The sequence below is a fragment of the Lactuca saligna genome, chromosome 8 (genome assembly GCF_052625555.1).
Source record: "Lactuca saligna cultivar CGN05327 chromosome 8, ASM5262555v1, whole genome shotgun sequence".
Taxonomy (NCBI): domain Eukaryota; kingdom Viridiplantae; phylum Streptophyta; class Magnoliopsida; order Asterales; family Asteraceae; genus Lactuca; species Lactuca saligna.
Window position 1 is genome coordinate 24,148,341 of NC_136424.1, and position 22,937 is coordinate 24,171,277.

The 22,937-nt window shown below is 36.0% G+C and overlaps 2 protein-coding genes across 2 annotated transcripts; one reads left to right on the forward strand and one right to left on the reverse strand.

Annotated features, from left to right (window-relative positions):
- Window positions 1-6,004: 6,004 nt before the first annotated feature.
- Window positions 6,005-9,705, forward strand: LOC145008707 (uncharacterized). The gene is made up of 3 exons (XM_078967304.1): window positions 6,005-8,580; window positions 8,769-9,088; window positions 9,176-9,705. The coding sequence occupies exons 1-3, from the start codon at window positions 6,398-6,400 to the stop codon at window positions 9,535-9,537; spliced, it is 2,865 nt and encodes a 954-aa protein (XP_078823430.1). The 5' UTR covers window positions 6,005-6,397; the 3' UTR covers window positions 9,538-9,705.
- A 106-nt stretch (window positions 9,706-9,811) lies between these two features.
- On the reverse strand, window positions 9,812-22,038 carry LOC145008706 (pleiotropic drug resistance protein 2-like). The gene is made up of 18 exons (XM_078967303.1): window positions 21,671-22,038; window positions 21,466-21,586; window positions 21,287-21,375; window positions 20,818-21,193; window positions 20,637-20,727; window positions 19,498-20,559; window positions 19,257-19,360; window positions 19,014-19,179; window positions 18,847-18,921; window positions 18,651-18,766; window positions 18,249-18,581; window positions 11,582-11,872; window positions 11,410-11,493; window positions 11,179-11,312; window positions 10,866-11,093; window positions 10,591-10,762; window positions 10,246-10,500; window positions 9,812-10,150 (listed from the first exon to the last, which is right to left on the reverse strand). The coding sequence occupies exons 1-18, from the start codon at window positions 22,036-22,038 to the stop codon at window positions 9,881-9,883; spliced, it is 4,335 nt and encodes a 1,444-aa protein (XP_078823429.1). The 3' UTR covers window positions 9,812-9,880.
- Window positions 22,039-22,937: the final 899 nt, after the last annotated feature.

Genomic DNA, 22,937 nt, shown 5'->3' on the forward strand with positions numbered 1-22,937 from the left:
TCAACAGAGCAACATCTAAACGAGATGAGCAGATCAATAAGGGATCACATCATAACATGTTAATATTGTGGGAATTTTCCAAGGCTTGTAAGAGGGACAACTCACATGCTTACAAGTTTCTCAAAGGGAGGCATAAGAAACTACACAAGATAGTTCAACAAAGTCAGGAACAATATTATGCTGCTAGAAAATGCAACCACGAATGTTGTTGTCAACTACGAAAACAATACACGAAGCAACGACTGCAACAACTAAGAAAAAACCAAGCATGTGGAAGAGAAAAAGTTCTCAAGGAAGAAGTCAATATGCGACAGATCAAGACTGATAAACAAATAGCAGAATTATTCACCGAAGGGCTGAGTAAAGGAAAAAGTGAAGATTTAGATGTCAGCTCAACATGATACGAAGAATGGGGGCTAGTGCTGAGGGGGAGTGTTGAAGGTCATCACTAGCCCGATAGAATCTTGTCATTGTCTAGAAGAAGTTAGCATGTTCTAGAATGATCTGGAAGATTCTAGAACATTATGGAATACTATGGAGAAGTCTAGAAGATGCCAGAAGATTCTAGAATTCTCTAGAACGAGATGGAAGATCCTAGGAGGCTATGGAACATTCTAGAACACTATGGAAGGCACAAGAAGGTCTATACTTATCTAGGACATTATAGAGCATTCTAGAAACATATAAAAGCTTATAATTGATATAGAATATGGTAGATAGTTCTAGAATAGTCATGAATGTATGTAGATCTAGAAACTTCCTATAAGGAGTCTCACAAAGTGTAAGGTCTTCTTAAGTGTGTAGTAGTCTCACAAAGTGTAAGGTCTTCTTAAGTGTCTTAATAAAAGTCTTGTTGTTTCCCACACTAAGAGTCGTGTTCAACATATCATACAGGCCAAGATGTACATGTCCTATAATTACAGTTTTGTCCCTAATGTAGATGGTCTGGAATATTACATAAAAAAGTTGAATTTAGTGTTTTTTAGTTTTGGATGGATTTACCCATAATGTTGGGAGACAAGGATTAATATGGTGCTAAATTTATACAAACATTATCAAAATCAGTTTCCTAATAACATATTCGAGTCCAAATTGTATATAGTTTCATTATAAGATAAAGAATTGAGATAAAATTAATGATTCCAAAACACATAAAAATCATCATGCGACTAACAAACCATTCCTTTCATATTAAGAAAATTAATAATAATGCTTCATCGCCATCTAATAAATCTACTCTATCAAATGTAACAAGAAGCAATAAGGAATGAAAATAACAGAATAAATGGAATGACACTACAAGATGCACACTCTAGTTGGAATTTATAAAAAAAAATGATAATATAAACACTGACTAAAAACTCAAGCCTAGAAAATAAAAATTGATGAACCCTTAACGACATTGATGTTTATGTGAAGTATAATTGATTTGTATGACACTTTGGCATTAGGGTTTCAGAATAGAGACATCTCAGATCCTGAGAGTGATTAAAAAAACACAATTTTTCGTCTGGGAAGAAAGAATGGATGCGAGGAAGTGAGAAACATTGAGTATCAAGAAGTTACCTTGAATTAGCTAAAAGCAAACCAGATCTTGCAGAGGTCTTTAGAAAATATTACTTTTCCAAGTGGGAGTTCATCAGAAAACGAAATGAAAATCATAACAATAATCAATGGTAAATGCTTATGGTAGAACAATTCTTCATCGCTACAATCTTTAAATCATGTAAACCGGTTGAATAGTTCTACATCGCTTCAATCTTCAAATCTTGCAAAAAGTTCGATTGACTCCACATGTATGAGAAAAATCTAACCTGTGACATAGATCAAAACAAAAGTGGTCGTTGTCTACATCTTTAGCAGGTGGCATTGGTCACCGAATGCGAGAGTTCAAAAGGGTTTTAACCGATTCAATTATTGAAAGCGAGGGGTTACAATTCAATCCATGTGACGTGAGAAAGGTGGTGGAGACATCGGTGTGTGGTGGTGGAGACGGCGGTGTGTGGTGTTGTTAGTCACCAGTTAAGGAAGAAAGAAGGAGGCGAGTGGTGGTTGCGATGACGGAGATAAAGGGGCATCAACATTCGATTTTGGAGAGAAAAGATGAGAGAGTGTGATCATCATTTAAGAGTATGAGACGACATATTAGGAAATTTTGTAATTCAAAGCCGAAGTGAATGTAACCATATATCCTTAATTTGTGCTATCAATTAGTGATAGAAGTCATGGTTTGAACAAAGAATAATAACTTTTTATAGGATTATTACTTATTTTATGCACTAAATATTTGTACATTTAGTTTAAAATTTCGGACTATTTAAATTATAATATTATTATATTAATGATTTGTTGTACTCAATGTTCTAGATAATGTAAGCGTGACTTGGCGGTAATGTCAAACCTCAAGCTTTTCCGAGTGTTGGCGAATCATAACGTTTGTAAGGCGTGACTTAAGGCGATAATTTTCTATATAATAAATATTTTTATATGTATTTTCAACTATTATTCATTTTTATACATATATATAAGTTAAGGAGGCATTTTGGCAAAGCTTGGCGGCAGGTGCAAGCCTTGGAGCCGTGACGTCCCATGGCGGAGCCATAGAGCTTTTTAGAACATTGGTTGTACTTTAAGCTTAAACATTTGAACGTCTTAAAAAATATAATTATATTCAAGCTATTTTTAAAAATAATGATATTTCTTTTATAATGTAATATAGATACATATGTGTGTTTGTAAAGAAAAAAACAACACACACACACACACACACACACATATATATATATATATATATATATATATATATATATATATATATATCGATTTTTTTGGTTTTTTGGACCGGTCAAATCGGTCGGACCAGTTGAACCATCGAACTAGTAAGATAGTCGGTTTAATGTATGGTTCGATTTTCAAAACCTTGCTAACCGTATAACAAGACAAAACTGCAAATTTGGTCCTTGTGGTTTGCAAAAATCTTTGGATGGGGTCCAAAAAGTTTCCGACTTGCACATAAGGTCCAAAATCAAGGTTTTTCTTGGTTTTTGGTCCAAAAAAAATTTAAAATTACCTTTTTACGCTTTTAATTTCAGTTTTGTATTTTATTTTCTTATTTATTTTAATACTTTATGAAATAAAAATAAAAAACAAAAAGGACAGACCGCCACTCCACCCCTACTGATACCCTCTCTCTCTCTCTCTCTCTCTCTCTCTCTCTCTCTCTCTTTCTCATTTCTTATCTAATAATAAAAAAAAGCAGCAACAGCAAATAGCCAAAGCTATTGTTTCCACCCTAATTAGCAGATCACCATGGCATCCCCCCCATTTCTGTGAATAACGATCGATCCACCTTGATTGTTTCCTTTCGTTCGTTCTTCCATTATTTCAATCATGCTCCTTTCATTCCAAATCAAATGAAGACGGGAACAAGATATGCTTTCTTCCTCTTTGCAATTGGCCAACATCTTCAACTTCTCCCTTCGTTTTCTTCTTGATTTTAGTTAAGAAGCTTCTCTAGAGATGGAGCCGCATCCGGCGAGACAACGAGGTTGTCAAACATGAAACCCAAAAACCCTTTTCCCATTCATCGAGTTCTTACAAAACAAAAGAGAAGAATAAGAATAAGAAGAAAACATATGATCGGACGACACCCTTTTTTTTGTCGACTGAATCAGCCAAGCACCCACTGTTTTCATCAATCAACCCTCCACCCAAACCTTTCCTCTCTCGTCAAACAGTTGTTGCTTCCCCTCTTTCCTTTCCTCGTCATGTGCTTCTGGATGATAGAAAGAAGAGGCAGCGGAGCTGCCATCGAAAGCCATCCACCACCACTCACTGCCACCACGTGTTGCTGCTATTGTTATTCTGACCGCCAGAGAACCACTGGAGGTCTTGACGAAAGATCAGCAGCCACCAGATCCAAATCACATTTGCCTCCACACTTCCTTCTTAATGCGATCGTTCGATCGTTTTTTGTTCCTTTGCTTGATCAAGAAATAACCAAAGGCACGATAAACCCTAATCTACCTAAGTTTGAGACAATAAAGACATCTACCCCCTCCATTTACAGGGGGGGAGAGAGAGAGAGAGGAGGAGGAGGAGGAGGAGGAGGATGAGGAGGAGGAAGAAAGAGAAAAGGGGAGGGCTCCGGTGGGGTGGGTAAAGAGAGAGATGGGGTGAGCTAAATTAATTCCTTTTTTGCATTAATATTTATAAAATAAATATACAAAAAAAAAAGAAATTTAAAGGGCAAAACCATCAATTCAAATGCTCCATGGACCAAAAATACAAAAATTTGTTAAGTTTAGGATCAAAAACCCAAGAAAACTTTGATTTTAGACATTCTGTGCAAGCCGGAAACTTTTTGGACCCCATCTAAAGATTTTTGCAAACCACAAGGACCAAATTTGCAGTTTTGTCGTATAACATATAAATCTTCATCTTAATCATTTCAAAATTCAACAATTAGATGGATGTTTCCAACTTACTAATGTTCTTAAGAGAATTTGGATAATAGTCATCGACATTGCACACATTGATGGGTCAACCTCTCCATGAAATCCGCACTTTAGCTCCTACATTTTCAAAAATAACAACATTTAGGGCATGGGAAAGAAAACCAAAATATTGTCTCTTTTATGTAAGAAAAACCCACAAAGTTATAGAACTTGACTTACGAGTTTAGTTTATGTGGAAAACTGTCTGTTGAGATTGAGCACCATTTATAGAGTTTTCACAATAATGACTATTCCACTAAAGCACAACGATGCTTGATTTTCCTTATGCCTTAAGTGTGCACAAGAAGGAAGAGAATAAAAAAAATGTTTGGTGAAATCAAATGAGTCGTTAAAATTATAAAGGATAACATGGAGCTAAAGGGAAATTTGAAAAAAAAAAAAAATTCTAACCTTGACATAATCAGTATGTGGGGTGTAGGCCCGTCCCTGACTAGTACTCAGTGACTTTAATTTTTCTGCTATGAATAATAAACCAAAAATGTCTGCATATTGTTTGTTTTGTTTAAACATTCGATCCAGTAAACCAATACATTGATCACCTATGTACACAAAATGCTTGATCGCATATGTACACAGAATATTGAATCCTAAATGATTCTTGAGGTGAAAACTCATGTATCAGTTCTGACGGTCCAAGGTCACTCTCATCAAAATGTCTTTTATTAAATATTATTCTTTTATTATTTTTATGAAGAAACATTTGTTCAATTCTCAAATTAGAAGCTATATCTCTGGCACAATTCAAAGTCTTCTCAAACACATTCTCTCGGTAGTCTTTAAAAAACTCAATAAGTATCCCATACTTTTTATTACATCATCAATACGCATAATCTCAGATTGAAGTTTTGCCTGACGAGATATCAAGGTTCAAAACAGCAAAATGATAGTTTCGAACAAAAGACCAGTAATACCAGCAATCCAATGACACATACTTTCCTTAGATAAATTTTAGAATTCATGCAAGGATACAATTTTTGATTTTTATTTATTTATTTTCGTTAGTTTTCTTTTATAATCAGATTGACTTAAAAATTGCAACTAAATTTTATATTATGTATATACTTGATGGGGATAATTTTCTTTTATGATAATACATAAAAATGTATTTTATGGAAATATCAACACTATAACTATAATTTTATCCTTAAATTCGGAGGCCTTTAAAAATCGGTGACTCCGTGCAACTGCACAACCCGCACACCCTAGGGCCGCCACTAGTGGGGTGTGCTAACGAATAAAAGTTAATGCTGATTATCTATTTAGCTCTAAGGAATGAAACCACAACAAAACGTACTAAAAAATAAAATTTATAATTTTAAGATTGCAAATTTGCAATGACTATAACCATATATATCTACAAATCATATGAACCAAATTTCAAAGAAAATACGTTTCATGGAATGAGAAGTAATCCGGCCCATTATTAGATCCAACGATCCTATTCTAATTATCTAATCTAACCATATCCCAAAGCCCACTGGCCAGCTACTCAAACTTCTCGGCTTCTTCCATTGATACCCCCCAGTCCCACACGATCACATACGATTTACGGGTGTAGTTCTCTCTGCAAGATACTAATCGATCGGAGAATGGATGAGATTGCTACACGATATGAACATCACATGCTTAATACAACTATGGATGCTCAGAATCAACTCATAAAAGGTTTGAATTAGATAGATTTATGTCAGTGTGTTTAGTCATTTAGATGTGTTAGAACTTTTGATTTTAGTTTGTTCCCGACTGAATTTTTTGGAATCTTTGTTTATGTACTCGTTTACGATCAGCAGTAAAAAAAACATTTCATAGATCATATAGTTGATTAGTGGAAATTAGGAATTTAAGGGTTAGACATTTTGGGGTTTTTCTGAGACGAAGGTATGCAATCTCGAAGACACGAAGATTATGCTTCCGAATCTTCTTATGGACGCGGCCGTCGCAACACTGATCACGTTCCAGATGGTTACTTAATAAGGTCGCCTCGCTCGAAGAGGAGTTGGAGCCCTCGGAGAATGGAACATCCTTCTTACTCCGACCGGGTGTTGATTCGTCATAGGGGTGATTCCATGGAGAGAAGAAGGCTTGTGGACGATGGTAGTAGAAGAATTCGATCTAGGTCACCTCCTATTCTAGAGGCCAAAAGAGCACGCCCTTTCTACAACGACGATTGGATTGTTGATAGAAACTTATCTGCTGGTGAACGACAATCAAGATATGAGTTCTTCGATCATATGGACATGAAACGTGGTGATGTTGATTCTCCTACCAGGAATGAGTTCAGTTATGGCCGGGGTTCTTCCAGAACAGCTATAATAGATGACAAATTTGAAGGTAGGAGGATCGACAGTGGGATGGGTGAAATGGTGAGTGGGAAATCAGCATTTACAGGACTCTACAGATCAACCCGAGAAGTGGGAATGGGACCCACCTCCAGACCTGAAAGCAGTAAAGATATCTCATCATCATCACTGAACATTGGTTTAGAACACCCTGATAAAGAAAGATTTAGGTACCCAGATACCCGAGGCTCATTTTCATTCGATAAATACTCATCTATGAAGCAATATGGGGATGATGGGGATAAACATATGGTTCTTCTGAGGGATCCCCCTTACTCAAATTTGCCAGCATCTAGGTCTAAGGAATCAATGAGTGCATCTCACATGAAGGATTATACAAGAACATCTCCACAAAAGTCAAGAATTGATCATTTAGGTTATCGAAATGACATACCTTTATCAAGAGACAACCATCCATTGAACTCTTCAAATACATCACATTCACACCCTTTGTCTCCCTCCAGGTATGAACAAAGGCAGCATTTGGACCATGGAAGAGACCCGTATCTGGACTACAATGAGGATACAGGTCAATACCATCATGACACATTTAGTCCTCCAAGAACCAGACATCTTGACTCTTTACATCTTCAACCACGAATACAAGAAAGAGATGACTACTTATATCCATCTGATGACATGTATGAAAAGATGGATATGCGTGAGAGAGTGGACTACAGGGATAGGGAGATCTTGAAACCAAATATGTTGGAACATGTCACACATCGAGCAGAAGCATCTGATTTTTCTCACAGGAGTAGAACTTCATTGGAGTATCTTTCTTTGGAGAAGCCACCAGCTACACATAACATTGAAAAAAGAGAACATACAAAGTATCTTGATCCAGATAGTGTTCACACACGTATTGGGAGGAAAATATCTAGAGAAGAGGAAATTCCATACATGGGTATGCCACAAGATCATGAAATAGGACATGTGAGAGTAGATTATGATTATAAACATGATGTAGGTATAGAATCTCATAAGGAAAGAAGAAGAGATTCACCAAGATTCTTATATGAAATGGAAAGGATTAGACCTACTGAAAGAACACATAGGATGGAAGAAAGACATGACCTTTCTCCATATGACTCATCAAGTAGGTTTATGAAGAGGAAATACATAGTGGATGATGAAGAAAATAGGATTCCAATTACTTCTAGAAGACACAATCAAGATTTTAGTGATGAGGAGTGGGTAGATGAGGAATGGATAGATCAAGAAACCAGAGGTTCACATTATACTAAAAGAAGGGACCATATCCATGACCATGGGTTCAGTAGAAGGGTAGACAGGATTTACGATGATGAAACAGAAGAACTCATGCATGATCATCATCATCATCATCATCCTATGAAATTTGAAGATAAATATGCAAAAGGGTATTCAAGATCTGGTGGTTATAATTCTAATTCTAATTCACACCATCAAAACAAAAAGCATGCTCTTTCCAAATGGAAGAATCTACCAAGAAGAAGTGAAGTTGACATTGAGAATGACAATGACAATGACAATGACATGTACTCTGGTGGAATCGATCAGTATGAAGATTGGTCAAATGTTGCAAAATCAGAACCACGTGAAGACTCTCAAGAATTCAAACAACTTGTACATGATTTCTTCTTATCTTTCACAAAAAAATTGAATGAAAACTCAAGTGTGAGAAGAAGATACATGGAGCAAGGGAGAGGAGGTAGCTTATTCTGCATCGTTTGTGGCAGAAGGTCTGTGACTCTGTGTTATTATTAGCTCAAAAATCATAAATGGCATTTGGTGGAGTTTGCAGAGACTAAAAAAACGTTTTATCTCTTTCATAGTATTACCTTACATAATATAATATGGTTGAAAATGAAATGATGTGTGTTTCTATGTACTCAATCTCACTTTCCAATTGCTTTTAACTTTGTTTCAGTCTTTCAAAAGAGTTTATGGACACACAAAGGTTAGCAATGCATGCTTTCATGTCAAGAAAAGTTGGATTAAGAGCACAACATTTAGCACTTCACAAGGCGATTTGTTATATGTTAGGGTGGAATGGTTCTTTATTACCTCAAGAAACCATTAGATGGTTTCCAGAACCTCTTTCCTCTAATGAATCTTTGGCCCAAAAAGAAGATCTAATAATCTGGCCTCCACTTGTCATAGTTCATAACATATCAATCTTGAACAATGACTCAAATGCCAGCGGAGTGGGACCCACATCCATTGAAGAACTCGGACAGTTTCTGAGAGGTAAAGTAGTTTTGCAAATTTGTTATCTTTATAAAACGGATTTTATCATTTTTTTTTTTTTGGTGTCAACTTTTTTGTTATATCCAGGTAAAGGTTTGAGTGGTGGGAAAGTTAGACTTGGGAAACATGCAAATTGCAGCATAATGTTGGTGAAGTTTTTGGCTACGTTTTCTGGGCTACAAGAAGCAGAAAAGATTCATGAATATTTTGTCAAGAATAAACATGGAAGGAAATATCTTGAACAAATAATTTCCGGAAAAGGGAAAAGCAAAAATGGGGAGGGTGAAAATGGGAATAATGGAGATAAAGAGGGTGAGAGAGTAGTGTTTGGGTACATGGGTATTGCTGAAGATTTGGATAAAGTTGATTTTGATACAAAAAGGAAATGTTCCATTAAGAGCAAGAAGGAAATTAAGGACATTGCTGATGCTCCTGTGAAACCTGAGTGAAAAAAGAACAAGAAAAAACTCTTCTTTAGAGCTTATTATACTTTTTTTTATTGGCTTTCACTTCATATCTATGCTATTATTCCTTAGTTTTAATCCCACAAAGAGATTGTATAATCCCCACGTTTTGATCTAAGAACTTTGTTTTAATATTATAAAATGGTTTTAATATGTTTGTGGCATTTTTGGTTTGTGGGATTGTTAGTTTTTTTCTTTATATTAAATTTAAGAAACAAACATGTAAACTCTATATAAAAGAAAAAAAAAAAAACAAAGATACAAAAACCTCTATTAATACTAACAAAATCTGGTTACACAAATTTACCAAATGGACACTCTTTAATATCTATCGTTTTTGGAAATTAAGAAATTTGATTCCACAAGCAAAGACAATAAAGAAGAGAACAACCCAAAGAACATGAGCCATGGCAACATAAGGAAGAAAATCATAATCATATCCCAAGAAACTCTTGATGAACACCTTCACAGACATGGAACCAGCTCCAGGAACTTCAACAAGATTCTCATTTTCACCAACTTGAGATGTAATAAGCCCATACAATGTCCAAGCCACCGGAGAACCCCAGTAATACCACCTCCACCATATCGGAATTTGCTGCAAATTAATTATAATATTCCTTCATTTATCACATTTTTCTTCACAAATTTAGAGTTAATAACTTATAAAGTTAGTGTTGAGTGTCAACTTACTGTTCTAGGGATAAGAAAGCCAGAGAACAAGTTCCAGAAACTGAGGAAGAAGGACATGGTAATGGCAGCAATGTGGTAGTTTGGAGTGAGGGCTACAAGCATCATCCCGTATAATGTGAAGTAAGTGAAGCACATACACACAAAGAAGTAGAACCAGAAGAACTTTCTAGCTGACCATGCAAATCCAATCATCAAGAAAAGTAGAAGACTGTAAATGAACGTTTGAATGCAAACATAAATCACCTCGATTGCAACCTGAAATTTTATAAATAGATAGTTAAATTTAAAATTTAAAATTTAAAATCAATAACACATCACAAATTTAACTCTAATTGTTGTTATTACTTGAGCAAATGCATATGGGAGTGGTGAATACATCCCTGCAGCTTTCTCGCGATAGAAAACGGTTCTTTCAATGGATACTACAGCTTGTACAGAAGAAGTATTGGTTCCTCCAAGAAACATAACAGCAGCATACATTGCTCCCAACATGTTCATTAGATCTTGTTGTCGACTCCTGTCAAGAAAATTAATTAAAAGTTAAAACCCATCATCATCGAGATGATATGTGTACAAAAAAATAAATAAAGAGCTTTAAATTCTTGATGTTTAATGCTTACGTTTGTTGGCCTTTGTTCCAGAAGATTATCCCGAAAATAATCCCGATTATGGTTGTCATTAAGAACCGAACAACATTGTATTGTGGATGTCTCCAGTAAGACAAACGTTGTTTCCAAAAACATGCTTTGTATTGTGTGAAAAACGATTGTGAGTACTTTGTCTTAAAATGGAGGTCTCGGGATCCTGGTGCTGGTGTGCTCAGCTCCTTTATGAGCTCCTGGTTCCTCCTGTTTAACAGATTAGTTGAGGTTTAATTTGATCTAAAACATGAAAAAGTAGGGTTGAAGATATAGATTTGGATCGAATACATACCTATACAGTTCTGAATTAGCATAGGTTGTTGCGAAATCAATACCAAGATGAGCTTCAACCATGGAAGAACTGACATCAAGCATCCATGTCGCTGGATTTTGACCATCTTTTATCTCGGTAACCCCTGGAATTGACTGAAAAATATATAGGAGGATGAAGGTGCAAAGAAAGATAAGAAGATGGAGGTTTTTTTTGAGGTGTTGCGATTGTTAAAGGGTACAATACACTCACTTGGAAGTATTCGATTAGTAGGTCGGAATGGTGTCCGAGAGGTCCAGTGTAAATAACTTGACCACCTCTTTTCATCAACAAAAGCTGCAACATATTTATCAAAATTAATTTTAGCAAGTTTTAATTAATTAATAGAAAGTTAAATTAACGACAAGATGTAGTGTTGTATCACCTCATCAAATGCTTCAAAAATGTCGATGCTTGGTTGGTGAATTGTGCAGACAACTGTTCTACCTGTATCAACGGTGTTCCTGACTGTTCGCATGACAATGGCTGCAGCCCTTGCATCGAGCCCTGATGTGGGCTCGTCCATGAAGATAATGCAAGGATTAGCAACCAACTCAACGGCTATTGTGAGTCTCTTTCTTTGTTCAGTCGAGAGACCATCTACACCTGGAAGTCCGACTAGCAAATTCCTTATGGAATTTAACTCGATCAAATTCATAACTTCCTCCACAAACACCTGCACATTTGGTTTAAAACATATATCTAAAAGTATTGATAGTGTATAATTCTTGATGATCCATCACTATACAAATCCCATCATATATATTGGGTGTGTGAGGCCTTTAGTGAAGATGTATGCATATTGCTACCTTGATGGTACATGAAGAACTCTAACTTGACTACGTGCAATTCTTTTTCGTACAAAATGAACGTCCATTTCAGCATGTTTGTGTTGTAATAATGGGTTGTTGTAGAAATATTTTATGCCAACATTACCACAATAGAAAAGTGTGGCTCTCGCCTTTCATGATGGGTCAGGAGCCATCATAACTACTTGCCATCAGAATAGGTTTTTAAGGCAGCCACCACGGATGTAGCTCGAGTACAAGATTTCGTAGTGAATTTTTTTCAGTGACAAGGTTAACAACTCCTTAATATTCCAGATCGATGCTTGATTTCGACAAATTAGGTTGTTTTTTTAGGATCGTGAGATGAGGTTGTCTACAAAGAAGAAACAATAACCGAATGTAGAGGCGTTGAATGACCTATGATAATGCAATGACTTCAATGTATCATAGGGTTGTCAATTGGTTTTTAGACGATGGCACTTAGTTTTGGTTTAGAGTCGACATGAAACTATGAAGACTTATACTCATACATATAGATTTGTTCGACATTGTCTTGTGTGCATTTATTTTGACATTGAGAGAGACTATGGTCATTATGTTGGATGACTACGATGTTGAGAAAATAATTGATTGGACCTAATTTGGCCGTTAAAAATTCTCATCTTAATTTAAAGATAAGTGAGAGACTAAGAGGCATAAGAGTTCCAAGGACGTAGTTAAGATTGTAGTTGATCTATTGTGGATAGAGCAAATGATTCAATAAGTTATGTCTAGCATACATGATTAGATAAGTTATGTCATTTTCCCCAAAGATATATACAAAAAAAGTGGTTGATCTATTTTCCCCAAAGTAACTTGGACTTGCAGGTGAAGATGGTATCGGATCGGGAGCTGATGTAGGTCGTCGCTGCCTACTATACACGTGAATTATTGGCGGCCTTACAGGATCTGATGGCTGCTCAGAGTTAGATGGCATGGGAGACTCTAAATTCAAATTAGGAATAGGTGTAGTGTATACCACCAAATCATCATTATCTCCTTGATTATGGGTGCTAGTCACTGGAAAGAAGGGTCCTTTCTCTAGAAAACTTTCATCTCATGAAATGATATAATGATCGAGTGTAGGAGAAAAACACTTATAACTTTTCTGAAGGCAAGATTATCCTAGGAAAACACACTTAAGGGACTTCGGATCTAGTCTGATGATCTGAGGTCGAGAATCTCGAACAGAACAACTACAACCAAATATCTTTGGTTCGACTGGAACAAATGTTTATTACGAAACAAAACATAAAATGGAATATCACCATCAAGAATTGCAGATGGAATACAGTTGATGAGAAAATAGGCAATAAAGACTACATCATCCCAAAATGTTTTTGGAATGGTCATTTGAAATAATAATGCTCGAGCTACTTCAAGAATGTGATGATTTTTTCATCCAACAACACCGTTTTGGGCAGATGTATCAACACAAGAAGATTCATGGAGAACACCTTGCTGAAACATGTATGATCGAAAGATTTCTAAGGTGTATTCTTTTGCACGATCAATATGCAAAGTTTTCATAGAGATACTAAATTGTATTTTAATCTCAACAACAAATGAACAAAAACATGTGAATACCTTGGAGCGATTTTTCATCAAATACAACCAAGTAACACGAGAATAATCATCCACAAAAGTCATAAAATACTTGAACTCAGTTTTAGAAGTAATAGGAAAAGGACCCCATACATCATAGTAAACTAATTCAAATGGGGACGTAACTTGTTTATTAGCTCTAGGGCTCAAGTGAGCATGTAGATGTTTAGCAAATTGACACGACTCACAATTTATGGATTATAAATGACTAAATTGGGGATATAATTTCTTTAAACTTTGAAGAGCTGGATGACCTAAGTGAAAATGTAATTCAACCGGAGATAATGACATCAATCATACTATGGATTTCAGTATCCCACGTTCAAATACATAAAGTCCACCGGATTCTCATCCTCTACCAATTATTTGTTTTGTTGAAAGATCTTGAAAGACACAATAAACAGAGAAAAACATGACACTACAATTCAATCCACGAGTAATTTTACTAACTAATAACAAATTAAACGAGAAATTTATGAGGCTTAACATAGAGGATAATGAAATAAATAGGGGCAAGATCAACTATGCTAGATCCTAGAACTTAGAACTTGAATGGTACCATTGACAATGGTAACATGGGATGTTGATGTATGAGTATGGAAATCAGATAGAAGATGATGATTAGCTGTCATGTGATTTGAAGCACATAAATCGATGACCCATTTGGAAGCAGAATATAATAAACATTTAGTAGAATTGTTCGTCTCAGCAAAAGCGGCCACCGACGAATGTAAATTTCTGCATCCAAAAAATTGAGCATTCCCTTTTGGAGATATAGTAACAAAATCAAAACCAAAAGTAGAACTAGAAGCAGTATTTTCAGGCGTCATATCAGAAACAGAACCAGAATTAGGAAATTCTTGATGATACACAATCATTTTTTTCAAGGATCGGGACTCGACACACATAGACAAAAGAACCATCTCATAGGGTGCCCAAACTGAAGAACTCAGAAACATAACACTCACATGGTGCCCTAATCAGAAAACTGTTACAGCCCAGGCTCTAGACCTCATCACATGACAAGTGTTGTGCTGGTGATTGAAGAAGCCGTGAACTCCCTTGTAACTTAGCCTCCTATTTACAAGAGACTAAACTAAGCTATTAAACTAATATTACTCTATTGATTGTTTTGAAATTACAACATATCTTATTTTATGAATGACTACCCTTTAAATAGGGATAAACAAAAGACTCAAATCAGGAAACAAAGATTCTAAAATCGACTTAAATAATAAACGATCATAATTATCAGATTTAAAAACAGAAACAAGATAACTTCCTGAAATATAAAATACTTGTTATCTATTAACTTGTAGACTTATCAAGTATGATTCATAACATTACTCCCTTTATTTGCATTTAGCTTGTCTGCTAGCTCAAAACCTGGGCACACGTCAGTTAAAACAACACGATCATCCCAAGTAACATCTTTTTCATCCTCCATCATGATATCGAACAATTTCACACACTTATGGCTGATCGAGAATATCTCATCACAGTTAAAGCATAATCCTTTTGCACGTCGTTCCACCAACTCTATAGCCGTAATGCGTTTCAAAGCCGAGTTCCACACTTCATATTTCATTGTTTCGGCTCCACCACCCGCCGACTCTCGGTTTTTGCTTCCTATTGAGGGTTGATTCCTAGTTGATAAAGGTGCTCCAAAACTCCTTGGTCGTCCCTTCTCCACAAGTTCGAACTCAATCTGTTTGGCTAGGTTCATAGCATAATATAGTGTGGTGGGTCTATCAAACTCTACTTCGTAACGGATAACATTAGTCAAACTTGCACAAAAATGCCAAACACTTTGCTCCAGAGTCACACCCATCGTTTGCCCTAGCAACAACTCAAAGCCTTCACAATAGTCCTCTACTGTATCTGTTTGCCTCAATTGAGTTAACGCGCCTAACGGGTTCATGCTCGTCGGGGGTCCAAATCTGATTTTGCACTCTTTTGAGAACTCGAACCAATTCAAGTGGGTTTTCATTTGTCGTAGGTTATGGTACCAGCCACTAGACCGACCTTGTAGTGAAAAGGTGGTCTGCCTAACCCAAGCTTCAGTGGGGGTCTATAGTTCTTCAAAGAATTCTTCACATCTTTGAAGCCATTCGACTGGATTACCCTACACATCATATATGGGAAACTCCATCTTCGTGAATCTTGGTACTCTTCCCCTACGGTATCCCATATCTCTCGTCTCTTCCCAGTCTTTTGGTGCCCCCTGATCCCTTCTGTTTGACCCTTCTGGTTTGAGGGAATCTAAATGGTGTTTGAAAGGTTAGGGTTCACCTATCCGTCATGATTTAAAAGCCTTGCTCGATGCTCTTCCTGCTTCTTCCTGGATCAAGCCCTTAAATCTTCTAGCCAAGCCTCCTTGGTATGAAAACTTACTGTTTGGATTGGAACCAAAGGTGGTGCCACGTCCTCTTCCACACACATGTTTCGATGAGTCATCAAATCTATTAGACTCGAACATCTTGTCCACGCTTTCATCTTCTTCTTCTTGTCAGTTGGATTTGTTTTGGGTTAGGGTTTGTAATCGCTGCTTGCTTGATCTGCAAGGCTACCATAGCCACCTTTAAATCATTGGTATTTGTATCCAATTTCTTCATTAGCTCTTCCTATTGTTTTGACATCACGAACGGCTCTGATACCAAATTTGTTATGGCCCAGGATCTAGACCTCGTGACAGACCAGTGTTGGTGCTTGAAGAAGCCGTGAAATTCCTTGTAACATAGCCTCCTATTTACAGGAGACTAAACTAAGCTATTAAACTAATATTACTCTATTGATTGTTTTGAAATTTTAGCATATCTTATTTCATGAGTGACTACCCTTTAAATAGGGATAAACAAAAGACTCAAATCAGGAAACAAAGATTCTAAAATCGACTCAAATAATAAACGATCCTAATTACCAAATTTAAAAACAGAAACACGATAACTTCCTGAAATATAAAATACTTATTATCTATTAACTTGCCGACTTATCAAGTATGATTCATAACAAAAACTCAGAACTGTGAACAATAATTGCCAATGGGTGCTTAACATAAAAAACCCTCCAACTCTAAACCTCACTTTAATACCTTGTAAACAAGAAAAGACCGGGGGTGAAAATATCTTATTAATTGTATATTTTACAAGGATGCAGTACAATATATATATATATATATATATATATATATATATATATATATATATATATATATATATATATATATATTAATTACCTTATAAAGCATTTTTGGTCAAATGCTGAATTTTAAATCATACAAACATACAATGCATTTGTACAATCAATTTATGCATTACAAAAAGAGTAGAGTACATATGGTCAACAGTTGAAAATGTCAAAATCTCTTATCCCCTATTCTTAGGCTATTTTGATCCGGTTAATTCCTTATCTCCGTATTTCCCAAATCTCGCAATTTCTATTCACAAATCTCGGATATATATTGCTGACATTTCCATTTCTAGGGTTTAATTCATCTTTCAACATTCAACCACCATTGTCACACCCGTCGCTTGGCGCGAGTAAACGGCTAGTGTGTGTGTGTATATATATATATATATATATATATATATATATATATAGAGAGAGAGAGAGAGAGAGAGAGAGAGAGAGAGAAAGAGGCTGGATCCTAGATCAAGGAAACCCTACAGGTATTACCAAGGCTACTTGGTATACAAGTACACATTGGTAGAGAAGGTTGTTGGGTCAACCATGTGTACATTCAAGGGTAACTTCATCAACATCTATTTGGTGTATTACAACCTTATTTCAACAACCATAACCTCGACCTTTAGAGAAGGAGGCGCTATGTTTTGGCGACATGGTAGAAGAAACCAAGGTGGACATACTTGAAAGAGACTTTTGAGAGTTTTTTGGTTTCTTCAAGAGTAAGCATGGAATGTGCTTAGTGGAATGGATGCAAATGGTCGTCAATGGATGGTGTCGCAATGACACCATCATAGGATTCTAAGACTGACAATGAGTTGTAGTACTAGACATTCGTTGGAGACTCGGGATCCTATGTTGGCAAGTCGGTCGATGATAAGTTTAAGGGCTTGATAGGAGAGTAAAGTATTAGACTAGTATCTCATAGTCTCTCCCATGGTTAAAAGGTGGTGGAGTTGGGCTTAAGGATAATGTATAGTAGATATTGAGAGATAGTCTCGTAGATCTAGCTACTTAAGGACCATGAAGTCAAGTTTGTTCCATATTTCATGGGCATCGACAATGGCATGAGGTTTGGTTGTGATGGATTGTTTTTAGGAAAGAGGCTCCCACACTATGACAGTAGATAATTCGCGATGATCTATTCGTTAACACAACTCGATATATATATATATATATATATATATATATATATATATATATATATATATATATATATATATATATATATATATATATATATATATATATATATATATATATATATATATACACACACACACAAAGTTTACAAGGATAACTATGGGAATTAGCTTATCATATTTCCAACAAATATACAACAAGATTCCTAAAATGTGTGTGATTAGTTCGGCTATTAACTATTAATTAAAACAAGTTATAATCAATTTGTAAAACAAAAATGGGAGAAAACCTTACGTGTCGTGATTCATGAGTTACATCTGGAGGGAGACGTAGCCATGCAGAATACACAAGCGATTCATAAACTGTAACGTGTGGAGAATGGATATCATTTTGTTCACAATATCCGCTCACACGAGCAAATGTTTCTTGATTCTTAGGGTAGCCGGAAATACTGATATTCCCTTCAATGTAGCCACCAGTCTTTCTTCCCGCTAAAACATCCATCAAAGTAGTCTTTCCAGCACCACTAACACCAACTAAAGCTGTCAAAATACCTGGTCTAAAGGCACCACTTACACCTCGTAGAAGTTGTAGATGATCATCCTCAAGTCCTTGAGTTTTCATTTCCTGAGAAACATGCCGATCTTTATATTTTTATCTTCGCTACATATAAATGGTTAAAAGGATCGGACTTACCGCAGGCATATCTACATAGTAATTGACATGATTAAATGCAAGTGACAGCGGTTTAAATGGAAGCACCATTCCTTTCCTTTTAGACCCATTTGCCTTCCTTCCTGACATTTCTGTACCTCAAAATACAATTTCATTAGCATATTAACCAATGTGAAAGTGAACGCAATTCATTTCATCCTTGAAAGAGAAAAAGAACCTTGATCTGTGGGTGACGTTGGGAGCTGAATTTCTTCATCTTCAGTTGGAACAACAGTTTTTGAATCTTTAAGAGCTGCATTTTGTGTCAAGCATACATTACATCAATCAAGAACTTCCACTGAAAATCCAAAAACATAAAACATAAAACATAAAACATGAACTTACGATTCAAGTAAGTGAGTGCTAAAATGAAGAAGATAGTAAAGATCAGCGAATACCCACAGAGTGCACCAACACAAACCCAAAACATATAGTCGTTCATGAACATGCCTCTTGAACTAAGAAGAACCTTGCCTACGGTAGGTTCATTAATTCGTGGGTCAGGATTCGGCTGTATGATCATAATAACCAAAAATCAAATCAATGCAAATAACATAACTTCAGTCGATAAGGTTCAGTTAAGCTCACAGTGTTCCATCTATCGTCTAAAAACTCATTGAGCATGATGGCATTCTGTCCATACATCATGGGTGAAGCGTAATAACCCCATATCATCCATGGTTCAATGTCATCTGTAAGAAATACGAACTTGTTTATATATATATATATATATATATATATATATATATATATATATATATATATATATTCAGCAACAAGATGCATACATACATATATCGCCAATAATTAATCTAATTGGCTTTCTAACCTTTTGCTACGATGAATCCACCGAACACAAAAACTAATAGCAGTGTAAAGGTACCAAGGGCACTAGCAACCACCTGTATTCTCCCAAGTGAAGCAAGAAATCGAAAGAGACACAAAGCCATTTGATGCACGCAGATATAAGCCAAAAGTTGTTTAAAAAACCTGCTAACTGAAGGAGCAAACCCAATGGTGTAATATGTCATAAGAATCCATATGACAGATTCCATGATTGATATTGGAATCTTTAAAAGCCAAATGGGGAGGGCGAACGCCCATGCAGGGTAAAACAAAGAATCTCTTTGTTTGAAGAAGACAGGAAGCCTCATAACTGTGAGTGCCAGCTCAGCAGCACCATTAAACATCACAGTAAGGAGACTAAAGAACAATGCTCCCATATATTTTCCACCATCTTTAAGCTGACCACTTTTCATCGTTGTTCTAAAGAACACAGTGAATGCAAAAATCGACATGACTGTAATCTGAAATGTTTTAAAAACGTACAAGAAGGCGTTGCGCTTCATTAGCAACCATTCTCTCGCTAAATTCACTCTTAGAAGGTCGAAATTTGATATACCATATTTTTCCTTCACCAAAGCAGCAGGATGCACACTGGTTTTCTCGTAATTACTTTCAAGATCATGAGAAAGAGCCTCTCCAAGTAAAGATCGACTGAATAGATGAGCGAATTCAGGTGCAGAGATGAAGCGATAGGGTTCATCTTTCTTGAACCAGTACTGTTCTTGATCTTTTCTTGAAGTAACCTCTTGTAAAAAATCTGCTACTCCTTTCCTTTCTGGACATTTGAATCCGACATTTTCAAAGAACTCAAGAACATATACACGTGGGCCTTGATACACAATTTGACCTTCTGAAAGGAGTATAATGTCATCGAATAACTCGAATGTTTCAGGTGAAGGCTGCAGAAGCGAGACAATCATGGTCATATCCATGATATGAACCATTTGTTTCATATACGTAACAATCTGATAAGTAGTCGAACTATCCAAACCAGTCGAAATTTCATCCATGAAAAATACTTTCGCAGGTCCCACTAGCATTTCTCCTGTAAATAAAAAATCAATTAACAAGATAATCTTTGAGAAAATCTAGATCACACGTAAGCATGATTTGCTTAATTACCAGTAGTGACACGTTTCTTCTGTCCACCAGAGATTCCTCTTCGCATCTCATTACCTACCATGATATCGGCACATATATCTAACCCAAGTATCTGTTCAAAATGGCCTACGATTGTAAATCAGTTGAAGAAGATAACAAAGAACGAAAAAACTAAGATCGTGAGTTAGCTATATATATAAACCTTGAGAACATAATCTGTAACAACACTTGATTCTTGACAACCCATTGCTGTGGCTTTCATGAAAGCATCGATATCAGGGTCTGGTGTAATTCCTGCTATTTTCTCGCGTCTCACAAGTTCAGCCAGAAGATCGTATCTTGTTCCTACACCAAGGCAACATCCAGCAAAATCAAACGTCTCTCTAACAGTCATCTCACCATGGTGGACATCGTGTTGTCTGATATATGCACAAGTTCTCTGAGGAATGAACTCGGACATTTTATGGCCACAGTAAGTAACTTCTCCTTTTAATGTTAGATCCTTTTCATGTACTCCAGCAAGTGTCTTCAGAAAGGTCGTTTTTCCAGAGCTTGGAGGTCCAAGAAGCAGTGTCATCCTGAAATTGAAACCCTTTTTTGGATCATTCAGTTTTCTCATATAATGCTTGATTATAAATCTATTTCAAGAACTTCAAAATGTACATACGTACCTCGATGGTCTAACGATTCCACTCACATCTTGCAATATTTTAAGAACTTGTTTGTTGGATGGAACAAGCCTAATGACTTGGAGAAATCCCTATATATTAGAAGCAAAACGAGTAGAAAATACAATTGGCAATCTGTCTAGAACAAAAGAGTTTTTAAAATAAAAATAAAAATGGGAAACCTCTATGGCATTAAGGGTGGCATTGAACAAAGTTGGAAGTGCCCTCGACCCTATGAATACATCTCCTTCAATCGATAGATTCTTGTAACGAACTTCAATCTTTGGAGTTTCAATCCCAACCCTGGTTAATTGATATGATGTTAACAAATTCTTGAAATTTAATTTTTTGAAGAGAGATACTGATAATGGATAATTGATAGTTCACCTATCAGTTCTTTCTCGAAGACGGCGAAGAAAAGTCTCATTATCTTCTTCGACAATTTTTAGTACGCTTTCCATAAGCTGCTTCTTATCCCGATGACCAATATTGGCGATGTTGGTGCTTCCATTGTCAGGAACTTGCTTCAACATTTGTTTCTTTGATCCTTCATAGTTAGGGAGCCTCTCGATGGCAGCTAATTTGAGTTCATCTTCATCATCTTGTATTCCAGTTTTCTCAAAAGCGTCACCTCCAGGTGCTCCAGCGAAAGCGTCTCTGAGGCTAGCTGAAGCCCAGTTCCTACTTGATGCCGATAAACTCAACCTTTGGCTCACTGACCTCGCCAGCTCATCTCCACCATGAGCTGCTGTCATCTCTTCCTCCTATCCTCACCTAGAAGCTACCATGCATGTGGAAATAGATTACATTTTGTTAGGGAACATGTTGCCATTGGACATATGCGTGTTTTTACATGTGTTGTACATGTTCCATGAAGACCAGTTTGTACATATTATTTACAAAGTCTTGTGTTAAGTTACATTTTTTGATACTTTTGTCTAGTAACTTATTATACTACGTACATATATCATGCATTATAATGACTATAATTCAAGGAGGCATTTTCCACAATTAACAAAAAATTATCTGCAAAACTCTCTCTACTTGTTGAAGTTAGTTTTTAGCTTCAAATGTAACTTTTAAAGATAGTTTTCTTCAGCAAACAAACAAAGAATTCTATGTTAAAACGGTATATAATATCCACATTCACTTGTATGCTGCATGATACATATTGTATTATATTATTTGAAAAGAAAAACCGACTTTTCATGGTATTTCAAAACTTTCAAGAACAACCCCGTTTTGTAAAAATAATAATGAGCATAGAAAAATGAGATAAAAAGACTTACAGGACGAAGAAGTCGGAAGTGATTGAGTAGCAAAAAGAAATCAATGGCGGATTGCCTGATGAAAATTTGGCTGCATGCTAAGACTGTAAGAATATTTCATTTACTAATCCATGAGTCAGTGAATTGTAGGGTGTGTGATTGGGTGTGGAAGAATGATTTGATTAGGGCTTGTTAATTAGGATCGTAAACGTGTTTTGGTTCAACAAAAAGAAGATTTCGGATAAGTACGACAGCTTGTTGGTTACCTCCAAGAGGAGATAATTAAGGAATAAAATGACCGGTTAAGTTCCAATAAGATATTAGACTTTTGTATGAAGATAATGGTTTTTTTTTTTTTTTTTTTTTTAAATATTCACTTATCTACT

Coding starts and splice junctions, on each gene's coding strand:
- LOC145008707 (XM_078967304.1), top strand. CDS start 6,398: ATGCAATCTCGAAGACACGAAGATTATGCTTCCGAATCTTCTTATGGA. Junction 8,581..8,768: donor TGCATCGTTTGTGGCAGAAG/GTCTGTGACTCT, acceptor ACTTTGTTTCAG/TCTTTCAAAAGAGTTTATGG. Junction 9,089..9,175: donor ACTCGGACAGTTTCTGAGAG/GTAAAGTAGTTT, acceptor TGTTATATCCAG/GTAAAGGTTTGAGTGGTGGG.
- LOC145008706 (XM_078967303.1), bottom strand. CDS start 22,038: ATGACAGCAGCTCATGGTGGAGATGAGCTGGCGAGGTCAGTGAGCCAA. Junction 10,763..10,865: donor TGGAACAAAGGCCAACAAAC/GTAAGCATTAAA, acceptor TTTTCTTGACAG/GAGTCGACAACAAGATCTAA. Junction 10,151..10,245: donor GCTTTCTTATCCCTAGAACA/GTAAGTTGACAC, acceptor ATTAATTTGCAG/CAAATTCCGATATGGTGGAG.